Here is an 18,957-nt window from a genome sequence, read left to right as displayed (position 1 = left end):
GACAGTTTACTATTATAATATACATTCTGTCCTAAAATATGGGATCACTTTCTGGGGTAACTCGCTATCCTGCCTAAAACTCTTCAGGATGCAAAAAAGAATAGTGAGAATCATGGCTGGAATAAAAAGGAACAAACCATGTAGACCATTATTTAAAAGGATGGAGATTCTTCCCCTTCCATGTATTTTCCTATTTGAAAGTGCAATGTTTATAAAGAAATATACAATAACAAATCCTATTATCCTCCCCAAAAATGAAAATGTTCATCATCATAATACAAGACAGAAAACTGACTTTCATGTACTCCATACAAAAACCAGTTTGTGCCAAAAAGGAACATTACACCATGGAAAAATTATCTACAATAAATTGCCAAGAGAAATTAAAGTAAAGAATGATGTAAAAAATTTTAAAGCAACATTAAAAGAATATCTGTTGACACATTGCTTTTATAGCGTGGAAGAGTTTCTCCAAAATCCTTGAGAGTCTAAGTGATGATTATGCAAATACTGTAACCATTAATACTGGCCTATAAATACATTCAGATGTAATTCTCAAGTTTCTTATGGGGTTCAAGTATAAGTTGTATACCGACTTGCCCAGTGTATGAAGTAAAATTCTGTGAATGTAATTCTCTAGTGTACATGTCAATTCATAGTGTAGAAGAGTTCCTCAAAAATCCTTAGAGCTTAAGTGAGGATCATGCAAATACTGAAATCGTTAATATTGGCTTATACATGTATTCAGTTGTAAACTTCAAGTTTCTAATGTGGTTTAATTATAACTTACACATTGACTTGCCCAGTATATGAAGTGCTGTAAAATTTTGTGAACATAATTTTCTAGTTTCCAAAGTGTTTTAATTGTAACATCACTTTGACCTGTCCAATATCTGATGTGCTATACTGTACATGTAAGATTTACTGGACCAATAAATACAATACAATACAATACAATACCATATGCTTCAAGTAATTCAAAGGAGTTTGCCACTTCATCTAACTGGGGTGAAATTACATTAGGTGTTCCACAAGGTTCGATCATGGGTCCCCTCCTGCTCTTGATATATGTGAATGACCTCCCTCCTTATTTGAAACAAGATGCTGAACTGACACTGTTTGCTGATGATACAAGCATAATTATTAATCCAGTAAAAAAAAGTCCGATAGGAAATGATACAAATAACATCTTTGGAAAAGTTATTAATTGGTTTTCTGCGAATGGGCTTGCTCTGAACTTTGGAAAAACACAGTACATCCAATTTTCTGCTGCAAAAAGTATAATTCCTTCAATAAACATAACACATCAAAAGAAGTCAGTAGCCAGTGTAGAGCATACTAAGTTTTTGGGTGTACATATGGATGAGAATCTTAATTGGAAAAGCTATATTTTGGATCTCCTAAAACGACTAGGTTCAGTAACTTTTGCAATCAGAATAATTGCCAATTTTGGGGTTGTAGAAATTAGTAAGCTACCATACTTTGCATACTTCCACTCTCTGATGTCATACGGAATAATATTCTGGGGCAACTCAACACTTAGGCAAAAGATTTTCACTGCTCAAAAGAAAGCAGTTAGAATAATGTTTGAGGTTCATAGTCGCACATCTTGTAGGCATCTGTTTAGAAGGTTAGGAATTCTTACAACTGCTTCACAGTACATTTACTCAGTAATGAAATTTTTTCTCAACAACATGGACCAGTTTAGAATCAACAACGACATTCATGATTACAATACCAGAAAAAAGAAAGACCTACACTATCCTTTACTTAACCTATCTTTGGCACAGAAAGGGGTAAAATATACTGCTATAAAACTTTTTGATAAATTACTAGATGAGATAAAATGTGTGACAGACAGCAGTAATAGATTCAAAAACAAACTGAAATCATACCTCCTTGAAAACGCCTTCTATACCATAGATGAATTCTGGGATAGATAATAGAAATATTTAGGTATACACTATAAAAAAAAAAAAACTTGTTTCCTGTGCGCATTTTTGTACATCTGACACATTCCACATCATAACAGTTTTTCCGTGCTATTGATCAATGGAACACATAACTAACTAATTAACATCTATAGTGTAGAAGGAGTTGTCTACCAAAAAGTCTTTCTAACTCTGTTTAACTGTGCTTTATCAGAAACAAAGTTTTTAATGGTTACTGGCAATTTATTGAAAATTTTTGTTCCTGAATATTGGGCCCCTTTTTGGACCAAGTTAAGTGATTTTAGGTCTTTATGTAGGTTGTTCTTATTCCTAGTATTGATACTATGTATTGACCTATTGGTTAGAAATGCAACAAAGTTGATTAAGGAATAAATATACTGAGAAGCAGTGGTTAGAATACAAATTCGTTGAACGGTTTTCTAGATTATCTTAAATTTATTATCACAGATGAGTCTTATTACACGGTTTTGCATGCTAAACATTTTTCCTTGGTTTGACAAGTTATCCCAGAATATGATGCCGTATGACATAACAGAATGAAAGTAAGCAAAGTATGCAAGTTTTTTTATATATATATTTCCTACATCCGTCATCATTCTCACCGCTAACACTGACTTGTTTAGGCAATTCTGTGGTATGCCCTTCCCCAACTGAATCTATTATCAAATTGTAATCCCAGAAATTTTACACTGTCAACCTCTTCTATCTGCAGTCTTCATATGTTATACACATGCAGGAAAAAAATCTCTTACAGGTTTTGAACTGCATATAGTGGGTTGTTTCCAGATTTAATGACAGTGAATTAGCTTTAAACCATTTATTCAGATTCTTTATTAGTCTTTCAGCATTATTATGTGCAATAGCCTTTGTCAGTTCACTTAACCTTAATGTCAGTAAAAATTTGATTACCAGCCATTTCTAAGTCTGAACCGGTTACCGTGAGAGCTGTCGGGCATGGCCGGCACTTGGATGGGTCACCATCCAGGCCGCCATGTGCTGTTGCCATTTTTCGGGGTGCACTCAGTCTCGTGATGCCAACTGAGAAGCTACTCGATCGAATAGTGGCGGCTCCGGTCAAAGAAAACCATCGTAACAACCGGGAGAGCGGTGTGCTGACCACACGCCCCTCCTACCCGCATCCTCAACTGAAGATGACACGATGGTCGGATGGTCCCGATGGGCCACTTGTGGCCTGATGATGGAGTGCTTATGCTTCTAAGTCTGTACTTAACTTGCATCATCTCCAAACAAAACAAACTTAGCATCTGGTAATGTAACAGATGAAGGTCATTAATGTGCACAATAAAAAAACAACGGACACAAGATGGAACCTTGAGGGACACTACATGCCATTAATTCCCAATCAGATGAAGACTGACTGCTTACTGCACAGGTATTTCGCAACACTCTTTGTTTCCTGTTAGGTAAGTCTCAAACAATTTTGTAGCACTCCTGGTGACACTATAAAATTCTAATTTACTTAAGAGAACACTGTGATTCATGTGGTCAAAGGCTTTTGACAGGTCACAGAAAATGCCAGTAACCTCTAATTTGTTATCTAATGAATTAAATGTGTGGTGCCAATGAAATCGACACCAGCATCGATGCATCCATCTTTGAACTAAGCTAAGATTATCTTTGGCCTCTTCTGCCATGTTCAGTTCTTTGTGAGCCTTTGTATTTGGGTGACTAAATGAACCACTGCTATATGGGGTTGTTTGGTGTAACTAACCTGAACATCCTCCTCACTGGTGACCCCAACGTGATTTGAACATGCAACCTTCTGATGTGGAGTCAAAGTCAGGGTTGTAATTTTCGCCGTTTTACTGCCATGTTCAGTTCTTTGTGAGCCTTTGTATTTGGGTGACTAAATGAACCACTGCTATATGGGGTTGTTTGGTGTAACTAACCCGAACATCCTCCTCACTGGTGACCCCAACGTGATTTGAACATGCAACCTTCTGATGTGGAGTCAAAGTCAGGGTTGTAATTTTCGCCGTTTTACTGTGTCCGTGACGTCTGCATCAGTTATTTTTGTGTGTATTACATTGACACAGCATTCGAACAATGACTTCGGCCCAGCACCTAACACTGGATTTTGTGATTGACATGAATTGTGTTGCGGGTGATGTACACCTGCCAGGACTGCAACACGATCCCTCTCACTTGATGATTACGCCGATTTCGCTGGACGTTTTCGAGCCTGCAATGATAAGTGAGGTTAGGAGTGTGCATGACTCCGGCTATCAAACGCCTTTGTTCCCACCACATGTGCCCTCCCTCATCGACTGTGCAGTTACCTCTTACGGATCTCTGTGCAGTGCGAGACCAATGCCGATTTCTGCAAATGCTTCTTTGGACAACCTACCACCGCCACGACGATTTGCCATGCCGCATCTGTGCAGTACCACGCGGATACCTGCCACGTGGCCAGAACTGCTTCGTTCACAGGTCAACTTCCTCAGCATCTGACCACGCCTGCGCCTGCCTTGGTTCAGCATCAGCACATGCCTTCCTACTTCGATACCTCAGCCTGCAACAGAACCAATAACTTGTTATCTGTGCCTTACCTCCACCTTCGTCCCACTGCTACGCCTCAGTGTTTTGTGCCACGACATTCACCTTATCTACAAACTGTTTTGAGTGGAGTGACTATGAACAGTGAACATTCACACATTCCCTCCCACGTTCGACATAATTCCCCACACTGTGCTTCTGGACGGCCTGCACCTCCGCAGCCTCCATGCAACATAGGTGGCCCCGGCTCTGATCATACATCGAGCTTTCCGCGGACTAACATGCATTCTCAAGCTTTGAACTTTTTCTCACCTGTCGCCCCCGCGCCGGCTCCAGTTGAGCTTCCGCTACCGTTCTTGGCACATCTTGGTGCCTCATCCGTATCGGTCTTCCGCGACGCATCAATCTGAACACACCCGCAATGTGTTGAGCTTCCGCAACCGCAATTGACACTTTACGGTGTCTCACCTGGGCCGGCGTTCCACGTTGCGATGGATCGCGCTCAACCATAACGTGACACCTTCACGCTGCCACCCGAACAGCCGTCGTTGCCACATCCCCTGGAGGCACACTCTCCTGGAATACTACATCAACAACAGCTCATTTCAGGCAGTGCCCCGACGAACTCAGCTCAACCTGTTCTTCTGAACATTCTACAACGCTTACCGACGCTGCCGCCATTTAATCCCGACAGTGCTACAACCTGGTTCAAAATTGCGGACGAAGTGTTCGACCATTAAAAATTCGACGAGTCAACCAGGCTTCTGTGCCTTATCACCCACCTGCACGACCAGGAGGACTTGATTACTGACCTGGTCGACGCCCTGGATTCATCTAACCGGTACACTCTAGCTAAAAAGACAGAACTACGTCGGCTTGCATGCTCAACTGAGGCAGCAACACGGCAAGTGCTCCACGTTGAGCAACTAGGCAACGACAAACCATCCCAGCTGTGGAGATGGCTACGTGCCCTGGTCAGTGCCGATCTACTCTCTGACACAGCTCTCCTCGCCATCTGGTCAGATAAACTATCTCCTCACATCCGCTTTGGTCTGGCTAAGAAGTCTCCCGAACCTGTTGAGCTAAGAATGACAATTGCTGACAAGCTATATGATGCATCACTGCTCTATTTCGCCAGCCACTGCCTACCTGACAAGTCTCAGGTTCAGGCTCATCGCCCTGCGACCGGACGTGGCTGGGGCCGCACTGTGCCAACCATTCCGCTCATTCTGGGAAGCAGTAAACAAGCTACTTGGATGTCACCGTCTCCGCCCATGGTCACACCCCCTCCTGCAACCGAGCCTGCTGCGGCCACCGAACCTCGGCCACCGCCACTGGCAATGAATGTTCTGCAGGAAATGCAACCGCACTACCCATACTGTTACTTCCACACACGATTTGGTGAGGCGGCATGGAACTGCAAACCACCCTGCTACTTCCCAAACACCAATCGCAGGTACATCCAAGTGCCGCCCCCTGTGCACAACATGACAGGCACCCCCCAGTGCTCTATTCTGTCTGGGAACAACCGGATAATTGTGGACGACTTTACATTAAAGACATTTCGTTGGGATACCTTTTCCTAGTGGACACAGGCGCCGATGTTTCTCTGCTGCCTACGTCCTTAGCGTCGTCGAACATCCGCTTTCATCATACTTCACTGCAGGCCATGAATTCCACTAAACTACAATGCTCGGGTTCAACTTCCCACATCGTCTCACTCTCCGCAAACTGCAAACTCGAATGGACTTATTTAGTGTGCGAAATTGATGAACCTACACTAGGCATTTACTTCTTGTGACAACACAAACTTTCACCGGACCTAGTGTGAAACACCGTGTTTCATCACCCATCCAAGACTCACTTCCCCTCTGCTCCGATGAGGAAACTCCCCCGTGACACATTGGTCCGGGCTCATCTCATCCGTACACGCTCGTCTCCGTCCCTGAGAAAGTACAAACAATACTAAACCTACCCAGACCTTCGTCATTCAAAGAGCTTCCGACATCTACCTTGGGCTGCAGAGATTCAGGCTCCACTGACGGATGCCTTGCCAGGCACCAACACTTCTGGATCTCGACCCGTTCCATGGACCCCTGCTATGACTGACTCTTTCACTGCCCTCAAAAATTATCTTGCCGAGGCCTGCACCATCGCGCATCCTCATCCCAATGTGCAGCTTTTCATCACCACAGACACGAGCGATACTGCCATCGGAACTGTCCTTAGCCAGACAATCAACGGCCAAACTTCGCCTCTGTAGTTCTTCTCGTGCAAGCTCACCAATGCACAACGGAAATATTCCGTGTTTGACAGGGAGTTACTCGCGCTCTACAGAGTGATTAAGCATTTTAAGACTGACATTGAGGGACGCTCTTTCAATGTTTTAACAGATCACAAACCCCTGGCTGGGGCCATTAGAAACCCGCCAGCTAACCCGCCTCCTCACCGCTTTAGATACATGGACTTCATATCTCAGTTCACCACTGATGTCAGACACATAGAGGGTGCTGACAATATAGTTGCTGATTTCCTTTTACGAGTTGACGCCATCCATTAGCTGTTAGACCTCTCTGAATTGCCTAACCTCCAACCAGCTGACGAGAAAACACAAAACCTGATTTCAGACTCTACCTCTTCACTACACTTCGTCCGCACCACCTTCCCTGGCATTTCTGGCGAGATCTGGTGCGACGACAGTATGGGCATGTTACGCCCCCTCATCCCAACCACACTCCGTTGAGCTGTATTCAACGCATTGCATAATTTAGCCCACCCCGGTGTTCGTGCATCCGCCCGCCTCGTAGCGGAGTGCTTTGTGTTGAGAAATGTCAACAAGGACTACCAGCAATGGGCATGCTCCTGCGTCGTGTGCCAACGCTGCGAAGTACACAAGCACACTTCACCCCCCTTCGGCGCCTTTTTGATGCCTCCTGGGCGTTTCCAGCATATTCATATTGAAATTGTCAAGCCTCTCTCCCCCTCTAACGGCTTTTGTTATGTTCTCTCGTCTATCAACCAAACAACTCGCTGGGTCGAGGCTGTCCCCCTCCTCAATATTACAGCAGAAACTGGTGCTCGACCTTTCGTCGAGTCATGGGTATCGCGTTTCGGATGTCCTGCTATCATCACGACTGACCAGGGCAGACAATTTGAGTCAGTCTCTGTTCAACGGGATTTGTAACATTTGCGACATCTGGCGCATCCATACCACAGCATATTACCCGCAAAGTAACGGGCTAGTTGAGTGCTGGCACCGCATTTTCAAGGTGGCTCTTCAGTGCCACGACTCTCTCTGGACGGAGGCCCTTCCCCTTGTGCTATTCGGTGTTCGTGCGATCTATAAGGAAGGCCTCAAAGGCACAATAGCTGAGTTCGTATACGGCCAGAACATTGTTCTCCCTGCCGAACCTGTGAGCCCTTCTGCTTCTCTCCCTCAGTCTGACTTACCTTCCTTCGTGGACCGCATCGAATGCCACTTCTTCACCCTCCATACCCTCCGCCTGCCAGCCATTCTCGCCCTAAGGTTCACATCCCGAAATCTCTGGACAATTGTGAGTACGTCATGCTCCGAGGTGACACTGTCCGTGCTCCCTTTGAACCTCCATATACTGGCCTGTACCAAGTTCTCCGGCTCTCAGCCAACATCTATGACATCCAGATGAAATATTCAGCTGTTACTGTCTCTCTTAACAGACTTAAGCCTGCTCATATCGAGCCTTCTTCTACCCCCTTTCAGACCACGACCATGACACTCACTGTCGTGGCTCACGACGCTCCAACCACTCCCTCCACGTCGGACTGACACACTCGATTGAGTGACTTCCAGCTCTAATCATCAAGCTCTCCTCCGACCTCAACCTCTACTCTGGTTTCACGCACTCCGTTGAGTGACCACGTGCTCCCCACGTCGAGCTTACCTACGGTCACGCCCTCGCCGCCAGCACCTTCGCCGGTCCCTTCGACCTCTCCGCCGTCACCTGCCTCGCCCTGTCAAGGTTACTCATGCCCCCCCATCTTGAACGTGCCCTCACTCGAGGTGTTTGTGCCTGTCCCCCCCGGACATAATCCACATCTCAATACTACTGCGCGATTATACACTGTTAGTCCTGTGTTTCCCTTCATCCAGTGCTCATGACACAACCTCTGCCGTTCCCTACCACCGAGTGAAATGTGTTTCCCTCCCACCCGACGTCGACCTGGACAAGCTTTGTGTGTTCGCCACGCCCTCCAGAGACACTCGTGTGTTCACCACGCCCTCCGGAGACATAGTCATCATTGCTCTGTTCCACCCACAAACCGCCGGCTTACCTGTTGCCACACGACCAGCATGCCCAGTACGACGCCCGGCTTGCTTCAACGACTTCCAGGTTCGGTGGCCGAAGCTTCCTTCATGACATCTACCCACACAGCTCCCCAACGACGCTGTTGGGCTGACTGTGGTCCGGCTCCTGCGGACCACCCTTGCCGACACCTTAGTCGCGCCCCGCCCCCCCCCCCCACCCCAGCCTCTTAAGAGTACTCCGTACTGGGGCGGGGGGGGGGGGGGGAGGGGGGGGCAGCTATGTGGTGCCGATGAGGTCGACACCAGCATCGATATGCGTTCGTTTTTGGACTCTGAGCATCATCTTTGGACTCTGAGCATTGTCTTTGGGCTGTTCCGTCATGTTCAGTTCTTTGTGAGCCTTGCATGTGTTTAGGTGAATAAATGAACTACTGCAAAATGGGTGTTTTTTAGTGTAACCAAAGTGAACAATATCCTTTGCCCGGGCTATGATTACCTATTATATCCAGAAATGAGGGACATGCTACCCCAGATCCTGCCCACCCACTTTAAAGTGGTGTTTCGTCATTTCCTCAACCTCCACAACATTCTAATCCAGCCCCATGCCACTCCCAGTCCCAACCCCTTGCCACAAGAATCATTTCCTTATGGAAGACCCAGGTGCAAGGCCTGCCCAATCCATCCACCCAGTACTTCCAATTACAGTCCTTTCACATGCTTATCCTACCCCATCAGAGACCGGGCCAATTGTGAGAGCAGCCATATGTATACCACCTCTGCAGCAATCATTGTACAACTCTTTACCAATCAGCAGTTCACCAGGATGAATGGCCACTGCCAAACTGTGACCAAAAACAAAGTAGTTCACTACCTGTGCCATCTGGATCCTCTCCTCCACTACCAGCTTTTGTGAACTGCACAGATGGGAGTTATCCTTACAACAAATTCTCTGCTCCCGAAATTATCCTGGCCTCAACCTATGGTAACATACTGTCCCCACACCTTCTCCCCAACAGTTTCCAACCTTTCTGTCCTGCCACCTCCTCCCTATTCTCACCCCTCACCATCTTTGTGTGCCACTCTCTGCCAATGCACCTCACCTTTTTTAATTCTGTCCCCAACCCCCTTCCCCACCTCCCTGTCCAACAGCCTCCCAACACTTTGCCTGTTGGCAGTCTAGTCCCTGCACACTCTGCCATACAGTTGCATTCTGGTTCAAGCTGCCAGAGATGACAATCGTGTGTGTGTGTGTGTGTGTGTGTGTGTGTGTGTGTGTGTGCGTGTGTGGGTGAGGTGTGCTTGCTTGTGTGAATGAATGTGTGTGTGTGTTTCTCTTTCTTCATTATTACGAAAGGTCGCATTCATGATCTATCGAACAAGGATTAATGTATGTATGTATGAACGCTGTGGCTAAAAGCTAATGTGTAAGTGTCTTTGAATTGTGCCTGTCTGCAACTGAATGTGTCATCTTTACGGTAAGTAGCAGTCTATCTTTTCCTTTCATTCTTGATAGTCCAGCCTAAACTTTCCATTGTTTGATTTTGTAAATAAAGTATTTATGTGGTACAAGTGAGCAGTAATATTGTTGTGTACAGTAGATAACCACACGTGTTGCAGAGTCCCCTTTAAGGATTTTGCAATTCTTACACTAAAGTCTCAGCACATTTACTCCTTAATGATTTTTGTCACTGGTCATAAATATCAGTTTCAATTGAATTGTCAGGAGTGCCCAGTGTGATGGGACCACTGTTATTTGCTATATACATAAATGATCCGGCAGACAGTCTGTGCCTTTTTGCTGATGATGCTGTGGTGTATGGGAAGGTATCAAAATTTTGTGACTGTAGGAGGATACAGGATGAGGTAGACAAAATTTCTAGTTAGTGTGATGAATGGCAGCTATCTCTAAATGTAGAAAAATGTTGGTTAATGCAGATGAAAACAAACCTGTAATGTTAGGATACTGTATTAATAGTGTGCTGCCTGATGCAGTAGCGTTGATTAAATATCTAGGCGTAACATTGCAAAGCCATATGAAATAGATTGAGCATGTCAGGATTGTAGTAGGGAAGCCAAATTGTCAATTTCAGTTTATTGGGAAAATTTTAGGAAAGTGTGGTTAATCTGTAAATGAGACTGCTTATAGGACACTAGTGCAACACATTTTTGAGGACTATGCACAATGGATTAAAGGAAGACACTGAAGTAATTCAGAGATGGGAAACAACATGCAAGTAGTATGGAGATGCTTTGGGAATTAAAATTGGAATCATGGGAGGGAACGCAATGTTCTTTTCGAGGAACACTATTGAGAAATTTATAGAACTGGCATTTGACACTGACTGCAGACTGAATCTACTGTTGCCAGTATACACTTTGCGTAAGGACTGGGAAGATAAGATTAGAGAACTTGTATGGAGACACATAGACAGTTGTTTTTCCCTAGCTCTGTTTGTGAGTAGAGCAGGAAAGGAAATGACTTATAATGGTATAGGTTACCCTCTGCCGCACACCATACACTGGCTTAGAAGTATCTAGTAGATGTAGATGTAGATGAATTTTGGTTTGCACAGTGGTAATACAAGAACAAATAATTTTCTTGTAGACTTTGTTTCTTTGTTACACTTCAGAAGGAAGTTACATACTTTAGCACAAAGCTATTCAACAAGCTCCTATCTAACAAAGTGCAGGAAATTGGTAATCCTTACCAGTTTAAATAAAAGTTAAAAAAATATGTACATTATTTGTTATTCCTACAAATTGTATTGTTATTTAGATTCAAGGACTGGCTATTCCTGTTAGCTGCATGGCAAATAACAGTGCTCATTGCAGAGTTGCATGGTAAGCAATAGTGTACTGTAAACAGGCCTAAGTCGATGTACAGCATGTTTCACAATTCATGTTACACACTTCTAGAGGTTGTAGAGGGGCTTAGTAGATCAAGTTTTATGTAGGAACCCATTTTTCTTATGCAGTTTGCCTGTTATGCAGGCTAACCACATTCATGAATGATATGGTGACACAGTGTCAAGCGGTATCCTCTGTTTCCATCTGCTTTGTTTTCATGCTTCCTGATGATGCATCAGGTGACATTATGGTGACTAGTACTGCAGTAACATGGTGCCTGAGTACACATTCACAGAGTACAACAATACTTTGTTAATTTACCATGTTTGTCAGAGTAGAACAAAGGCTGCAGGAAAGTGGGAAATTCCCAAGTGATAGAGCAAAAATTGTGGTGCTCCAAGAACACAGTGCACTGTTGTATTGGAAGAGGAAGTGCTTCATCAAGTTGAAGGGAACTCGTTGATGAGTACTAGAGCCATTGCATGTCACTTAGATGTGTCTCACTCGTCTTTCTGTCATGTTCTGCATGAACGGCAGCTCCACCTATATTACCCTCAGAAGGTACACACTATGCTCCAGGCGGATTTTGTGCCATGTGTCAATTTCTGTACTTGGTTTTTACACCATTGTGTGGATTTTCTTCAGTTTCCAAGGCAAATTTTGTTTATTGATGAAGTGCATTTCAACAGGGAAGGTATTTTGAATGCTTGAAATAGCCATGTTTGTGATTAGAAGAACCCCAAAGTCACGTGTACGTAAAGATTTCAGCACACCTTCAGCATCAATGTCTGTGCAGGTATCTGCGATGATTGTGTGATTGGGCCATACATCCTTCCTCCCCCCATAAAGCGTGCCAAGTACTTGACATTCGTGCAACAAATGCTGGTGGAGTTTTTTGAAAATGTGCCGTTGGACATTCATTTTGAATTGTGGTTACAGCATGATGGTGCGGCAGTACATTTTTCAGTTCACATTCAAAACCATTGAATGTAGTGTACAGCGACAGGTGGATCGATCAAGGTGAGCATGCTTGGCCACCAAGATCCACAGACTTAACCCCTTTGGCAGCTGTTGTAATATCACCATAAATAGGAGGGAAATCTGTACATCTTAATTCCTTGTAACTTGGAAACTAACCATTTCCGGACGTGGGTTCGTATGTAAAACTTAATCTACTATGTCCCCCCTACAGCCTATAGAAGTGTGTAACATGAATTGTGGAACACCTTGCAGGTATGGATAAATATTTTCTTCAGAAGATACCAGTGTAATCAAGTAAATATAAGATACCAACTGAAGATAAAAATCAGCTATTGAATGCAATTGCACCAATTTTTTTTCAATATTGTGTCTTTTCTTTCGATTTACTAGCTTATGTTTAGCTGGCATAAGCACAAATAGTATTAAGTAGTGTAGTTATTATTTACATAATGTTCAGATTAAATTTTGAAGAGTTGTTTTGCGTTTGTTAATATATTAGTTGACTTATCCTTTTGCCTAGAAATTTCATCATCATCATCTTCTTCTTCTTCTTCTTCTTCTTCTTTCAGAGGTGTTAAATTTGGAATTCATGAGATATAGTTTTCATTTCAGATGGCGAGAAGACTTGGAAAGGACCATACTATTTCATTCAGACTGCTGATATTCAGTTTGGGCTGATTGACCGTTACATTTTGAAACTAACAAATCCAGGTTGGGAGAAAGAAATTGAATTAGCTGAAAAATCAGTAGAAAAAATCAATAGTCTGACACCTAAGCCAAAATTTGTTGTTATGTGTGGAGATTTGTGTGATGCTGTGCCAGGTATGTTTTAAGTATTTTTTGATAAACAGGAATTTATTTCTTGTTTCTTGAGTTTGGTTTTCTATCTGAGAGTAACATAAATTCAGTCAGAACTTATGAAGCCATATATAATTGTTTGAAACATTTTTTTTTTCTGTTTTCAATGTTCTGGGTGCAATGTACCTTCTGTTCATCAGAGTCCCATTAATGTATATGCAGGGTCTTCACAACTATTGTAAGAGAAGGAAGTATAATAGAAAAAAAACCGTGAACTGTACCATAAAATCTTCTCGGATTGACAGCCAAGTCAAGTGTTATTCTCTGGCAAAGTTTCAGTAAGTTTCTTACTTGCCATCTTCAGGCGAAGAAGATGGCAAGTAAGAAACTTGCTGAAACATTGCTGGAGAGAAATGCATTGACTCGAATGTCAGCCCGAGAAGATTTTATCATCAAGATTCGCTGAGAAAGTCTGCATTCCCATGAACTGCACATGGTTCACTGGATGACATGCATGGACATAAAGAAAGAAATTAAAAAATATTATTTTAATGGTTATAAAGTTAGCACAGTGTTAAAAAAACATGGTAAGACATGCGGACACACCAATAAGAATAAGGTCACTTTTAAATGGAAATGCAGTTAAGATAAAGTAAATTCTTTCTTTGGGCAATGATGAAAGAGATTAAACAAATGGTATTGTTGGAGACAATAAAAATAAGTTCATGTTTTCTTACTGCTATAGGGCCCGTCTGGCCGAGGGTGGGACTTAGTGGTGGGTTGGTGGGGCCCAGTGACAGACTGGTTGCTGAGAAGACACTTTATTGCTTTTAATTGCATTTGTTCATAATCAGTGAGAGTCGGACATCCCCATAATGATACGGCCGTCCAATGATGGTAAGCAGGCAGCTGGCCCCCACCCCAGACGGATGGCACTTGTGACGGCACCCGATGATGCTCACGTTGGCTCTAGGAAATGAGTCAGTGGTCTGTCAGTTGGCTGAGGCTCGTGACAGTGGCTTACTGCTTCTCCGCACTGTGTCAGTCCTCTGATGTTGAACACCTGTGCCCAAATGTGGTTCATGTCTTCCACAGTGATGAGGGATGACTGCTGTGCATGGTGCATGACGTGTTACCTCCTGACAGATGTCTGGCAGCAAGTGGTGTAGATGCAGGCCTGCTGTGCTGTAGCACCAAGCTCTCAGGGTTTACTTAGTGTGACAGGCTGCTGCCCTCTCCTGAACATGAACCCACGACTGCAAGTGGCGGAGCCCATTCGTCTGGTCATCTAGCGTCATCCAGGTGTTGTGGTAGTACTACTGGGCTCTGAATGCATCTGTCTCGAAATTCACAGTTATATATACTGCTCCGTAGAGCATTTGTTGCACTGTCGCCCGGCTCCCAGTCACATAGCTTGTAACATAGTTCTAGCCCTGATGTGGTGACACCGTCCTGCCCACTTTACTGCTGCACAGTGCTGGTTTTGCAGAGCACGGCTAGCCTATCTTGCAATCCTTTTGCACGCATTTTGCTGTAATGTACACATCACCACACTGTGCTTACCAGCCATCGATAGCTAACTCAACGCTCCATGGCAGCTTCTTACAAATTTAACGTGAGACTAGTTAGTGGCACTAGATGACCTGGTAATTATAAGAAATAGGAACAAGTCCAAATTAGTGCTTGATTAGATAGATAAAAAAGGGTCTCATATTTAATGAGGATGAGAAAATGGAGAACTTGTAGGCTTACCTTGAATACATGGAAAGCAACTTGCCGTCCATATGTTAGAGAAGGAGAATAAGATAAGCTTTGCTAGTCAATATATTACAAGAAAAGATAGAATGTTGATTGAGAAAGCGAGTAAGCTGGCCATAGTTTATAGTCCTAGCAAATGAAACAACTATGTGGAGTGTTACATAATATGTTCTGATGATAAGAATGGTTGAAAACAGACCTCCAGAAACAGAAAAAATTATTTTTTATGTGAGAAAGCGCAGAAATGTGTCTGCCTGGAAGTAAATGATTATTTTTATTCAAAAATGGAGTTACATTAGATCAGTACACTTTGTCCAACAGTTTTTTCTGGTGAGCAGATTCTATCTTAAAATGTGATTATGGGAAGTCTGCAGAATGCTTACCTACAGCTGTTAGAACCTGTTCATTGGACCCAAAACTTTTTCTATCAACAAATTTCTTCACTTGTGAGAATTAATCGAGATAAAAAGATCCCACATCTTGACTCAAGGGTGGATGTTCTGGTAATACATTCTTCATACTTGAAATCAAATCTGTATATGGAATATTTTGTCCAGGAGTTCCCTTTTGGAGAGTTTGGCTGCCTGGTGCAAGTTTTTGGTGACTTGAATATCAATGATGTACTGGACAACTCACAATCTGCAAGCGGAGAAAATCTCTGCCTCAGCAGGGAGTCTAACCTGGGCCCCTCGCATGGTTCTCAGGCATGTTGACCACTCAGCTGCAGAGGCGGGCACTTCATACCTAATAATTCATACTTAATTTCTAAGTTTTCCCATTACTATGATACATTTGTGGCTAGGTGCATTGTCCTGATGACATTTCAGTGTATTCCCATGTTCTTTTCCTTTTCATCACATTTGTTCCAGAGACTTACGTAGCATCTGTCACATATTACTTTGCCGTTTGCAGTGTATTCAGTAAGAAGAATCTTTTTGCATCTTGTAAAGTACTAACATAAAATTTCTAGCTGATAAAGATGACTTTGCTCCTTTTGGTGCAAGGCCACTAGCCACTAGCTTCCCTTCATTGCTTTATTGTTGTTTTATTCCTGGGACCAAGCAAAGGGGTGTATTGGTTAATACATTTCACTGGCATTTGGGAGTACATTGGTTCAAATCCCAGTATGAGCTCTCAGTTTTTGGCTTTCCATGATTTCCCTAAATTGCAGATGTCAAGATTGTTTCCTGTAAAAAACAAATCTGATTTTTACCTTTAGGGTAAGTCTTTAATGGCCATGAGATCAATGTGACATTAAAGTCTAATCTTTTTTTTTTTTTTTTTTTTTCATTTCTGGTGTGTAGTGGTGAACCCACTGCCTTACTCACAGCAAGAAATTGCTGAACAAAATCAGTTTGTTTCCAAAATGTTTATTTCGAAACTATCTGAACATTGCTGAGAGATTCAGTTTCACACTTTCTGTTGCTTATCGTTCAACAAATGAGCCGCAGATTTTTCATTAATATTTCTCATAGTTATTCTTTGTGTAAAATATATCACATGCTTTCTTTTGATGTGCCTTTATCATAAGCTGTTTCAGCCATTGTTTATTGCCAGTCGTCCAATACTGTGTTGTGTAGTGCGTTTTTCGGGTGTTTTCCTTCATGGTTGCAGTTTTGGTATGTTCTATACATGAATTAACTTCAAGAGAAGTATACCCATTTTTGAACTCTATGTACCCATTTCTTATCAGGTGAAAATGAAAGAACCTTGTAGGAGCTTATATTTGTGATAATCTTCCCAAAACAGAATTTTACTGTGGCACAGTATTCTGTTGAATCCGTTTGAATGAAACACACAACACAGTGTGAAAACAAAACTCTTCTGGAATTAAAGTTGACACTTCTGAATGATTTTCATGCAACAATATAACTACAAAAATCATTGATGTCAGTGCCATCTGTGTACCAGAAAGACATTTTCTTCTTGATCCTATTTATTTACTGTGTCAAGTGCATTGTATTTCCAGATGATCTCATCTGTGGTTTATAGATTAATGCAAAACAGACACTGAATTAGAAGGCAGAAGTTGTGCACATTTGAAAAGGGTTATGATAGAAATTTGATCACAGAGCTTCATTACCTCTCCCATTGAGCAGGCTGGTTGACACGAGATGTCTGTGTAAGAATTTACTTGTACAAATTTAGTTTATATTAAATAAATTCATTAAACTGACAGTATCTGCATCTATGATTGAACAGACTATGTATCAAACAATGGAGAGTCCAGGATGGAATTGTAATAATAATAATAATAATAATAATAATAATAATAATATGAAACAGATAGATTGCTACTCACCATATAAAGGAGATGCTACATCAAACACAGGCACAACAAAAAGAACGGCTGTACACTTTAGCCTGTGTGACTCTGTGTGCGTTTTCTATTCCAGAAGAAGGCCTTTTGGCCAAAAACTGAAATATACAGCAGTCTTTTTCATCGTGCCTGTCTGCGACTCTGTGTTTCCTCTTTGGTGAACAGCAATCTATCCTTTACATAATACAGCCTGTGTACCGTGTAAGAAGGCACTGAGTACGAGACAGGCACATTTAAAACTAGAGTGGGAAGCAGACTAAGCTGTAGGAAAATGTCTTTCTTCATATTTAGAAAAACACACACATACATACACACACAAAAATCACCTCTGTTGTCTCTGGGTACTGAGATCGAACTGCAGTGAGTAGCAGCCATGGCCGCATTGGGTTAGTGGCAGGTGCAGGAGAGATGTGGGGCATGGAGAGAGAAAGGATAGCAGGGAAAGGGTGGAGAAAAATGCTGTATTGCTGACTGCAGCAGTATGCATGGGATTTGGTGGGTGCAGCATCGGGAGGCTGTTGAGGGGGGGAGTGGAAAGGACTATGCAGGTGAGATTGTGTAGTTTAACTTTTGCCTTCAGAGCCAGTAGATATGAAGAAACAGTAATAGGTGTACACAGTGGGAGAAAAGAAAAAATGAAGAGAACTGTTGGAATAATATTGTCGATTTTTGTGACTGAATATGTCTTCTAATTAAAAGTGATATTTATTTAAGTAAGAGTACCATCCAGAAAGTTGTATTCATTTCCAAGAAAGGAACATAATAAATAATCTATGTTAACAGAAATTAATATTACACATTTGCATACATTGTTCAATACCTATATTTTGACAAGTATGCTAATTTTCTATTTGTGTGTATTCATATTTGCAGTTTTTGTATCTGGCTAACTTATTTATATTTGATGTTGTTATGGTTTTCATGCAACTAATTTATGTAGGTGGTGATCCTGATGTATACAAAAGGCAAATTGCAACCTTCAAAAGAATATTCAGCAAGCTGAACCCTGAAATACCTATGGTTTGTGTTTGTGGGAATCATGATGTTGGTGACCATCCTACTAAAGAAACAATGAAAATGTGAGTGTTATGTCATCACATGAATTCTAATGGCTATGTTTCATATAATGGAAAAAAGGTCTAATTTTATTTCCATTCACTGGAAACCATATTATGCAATGTGAAGCAACCACAAGCTGCAGTTATATCATGACACTTAATCAGAGTTATTGAAGGTATACCATGGGGTTGTTTTGTATTGTTTCTCTCAACATTTTTTTCTTCAGATTGCAGGTGCAGTGACCGTTTCTATAAAAAGGCTGCAAACTTGAAAAAATTATTAATTTTTCATCATTGTGATGTAAAATTCAGTCATCATTACTTCTGCTGATATAAATTTGTATTTTCCTTCACCAATATTACATTTCACTAAATGCAGCTAACTAAAAGGTGAACATACCTTTCCTGTAAAAACTTAAATAAATGAAACATGAAGGAAGC

General features: G+C 42.2%; 1 protein-coding gene across 2 annotated transcripts in view; it reads left to right on the top strand.

Moving 5' to 3' along the window:
- The window catches only part of LOC124619759 (serine/threonine-protein phosphatase CPPED1-like), a 128,645-nt gene that overhangs the window by 65,914 nt on the left and 43,774 nt on the right, over nt 1–18,957 (top strand). For both annotated transcript variants that reach the window (XM_047146341.1, XM_047146340.1), the window contains 2 exons: nt 13,195–13,404; nt 18,399–18,537. In XM_047146341.1, coding sequence (XP_047002297.1) covers nt 13,195–13,404; nt 18,399–18,537 — 349 coding nt within the window. The remainder of the gene's footprint in view (nt 1–13,194; nt 13,405–18,398; nt 18,538–18,957) is intronic.

Source organism: Schistocerca americana, chromosome 6 (assembly GCF_021461395.2).
Source record: "Schistocerca americana isolate TAMUIC-IGC-003095 chromosome 6, iqSchAmer2.1, whole genome shotgun sequence".
NCBI classification, from domain to species: Eukaryota; Metazoa; Arthropoda; class Insecta; order Orthoptera; family Acrididae; genus Schistocerca; species Schistocerca americana.
Note: the sequence above shows the minus strand (reverse complement) of the source record. Positions and strands in the feature narration are given on the sequence as shown.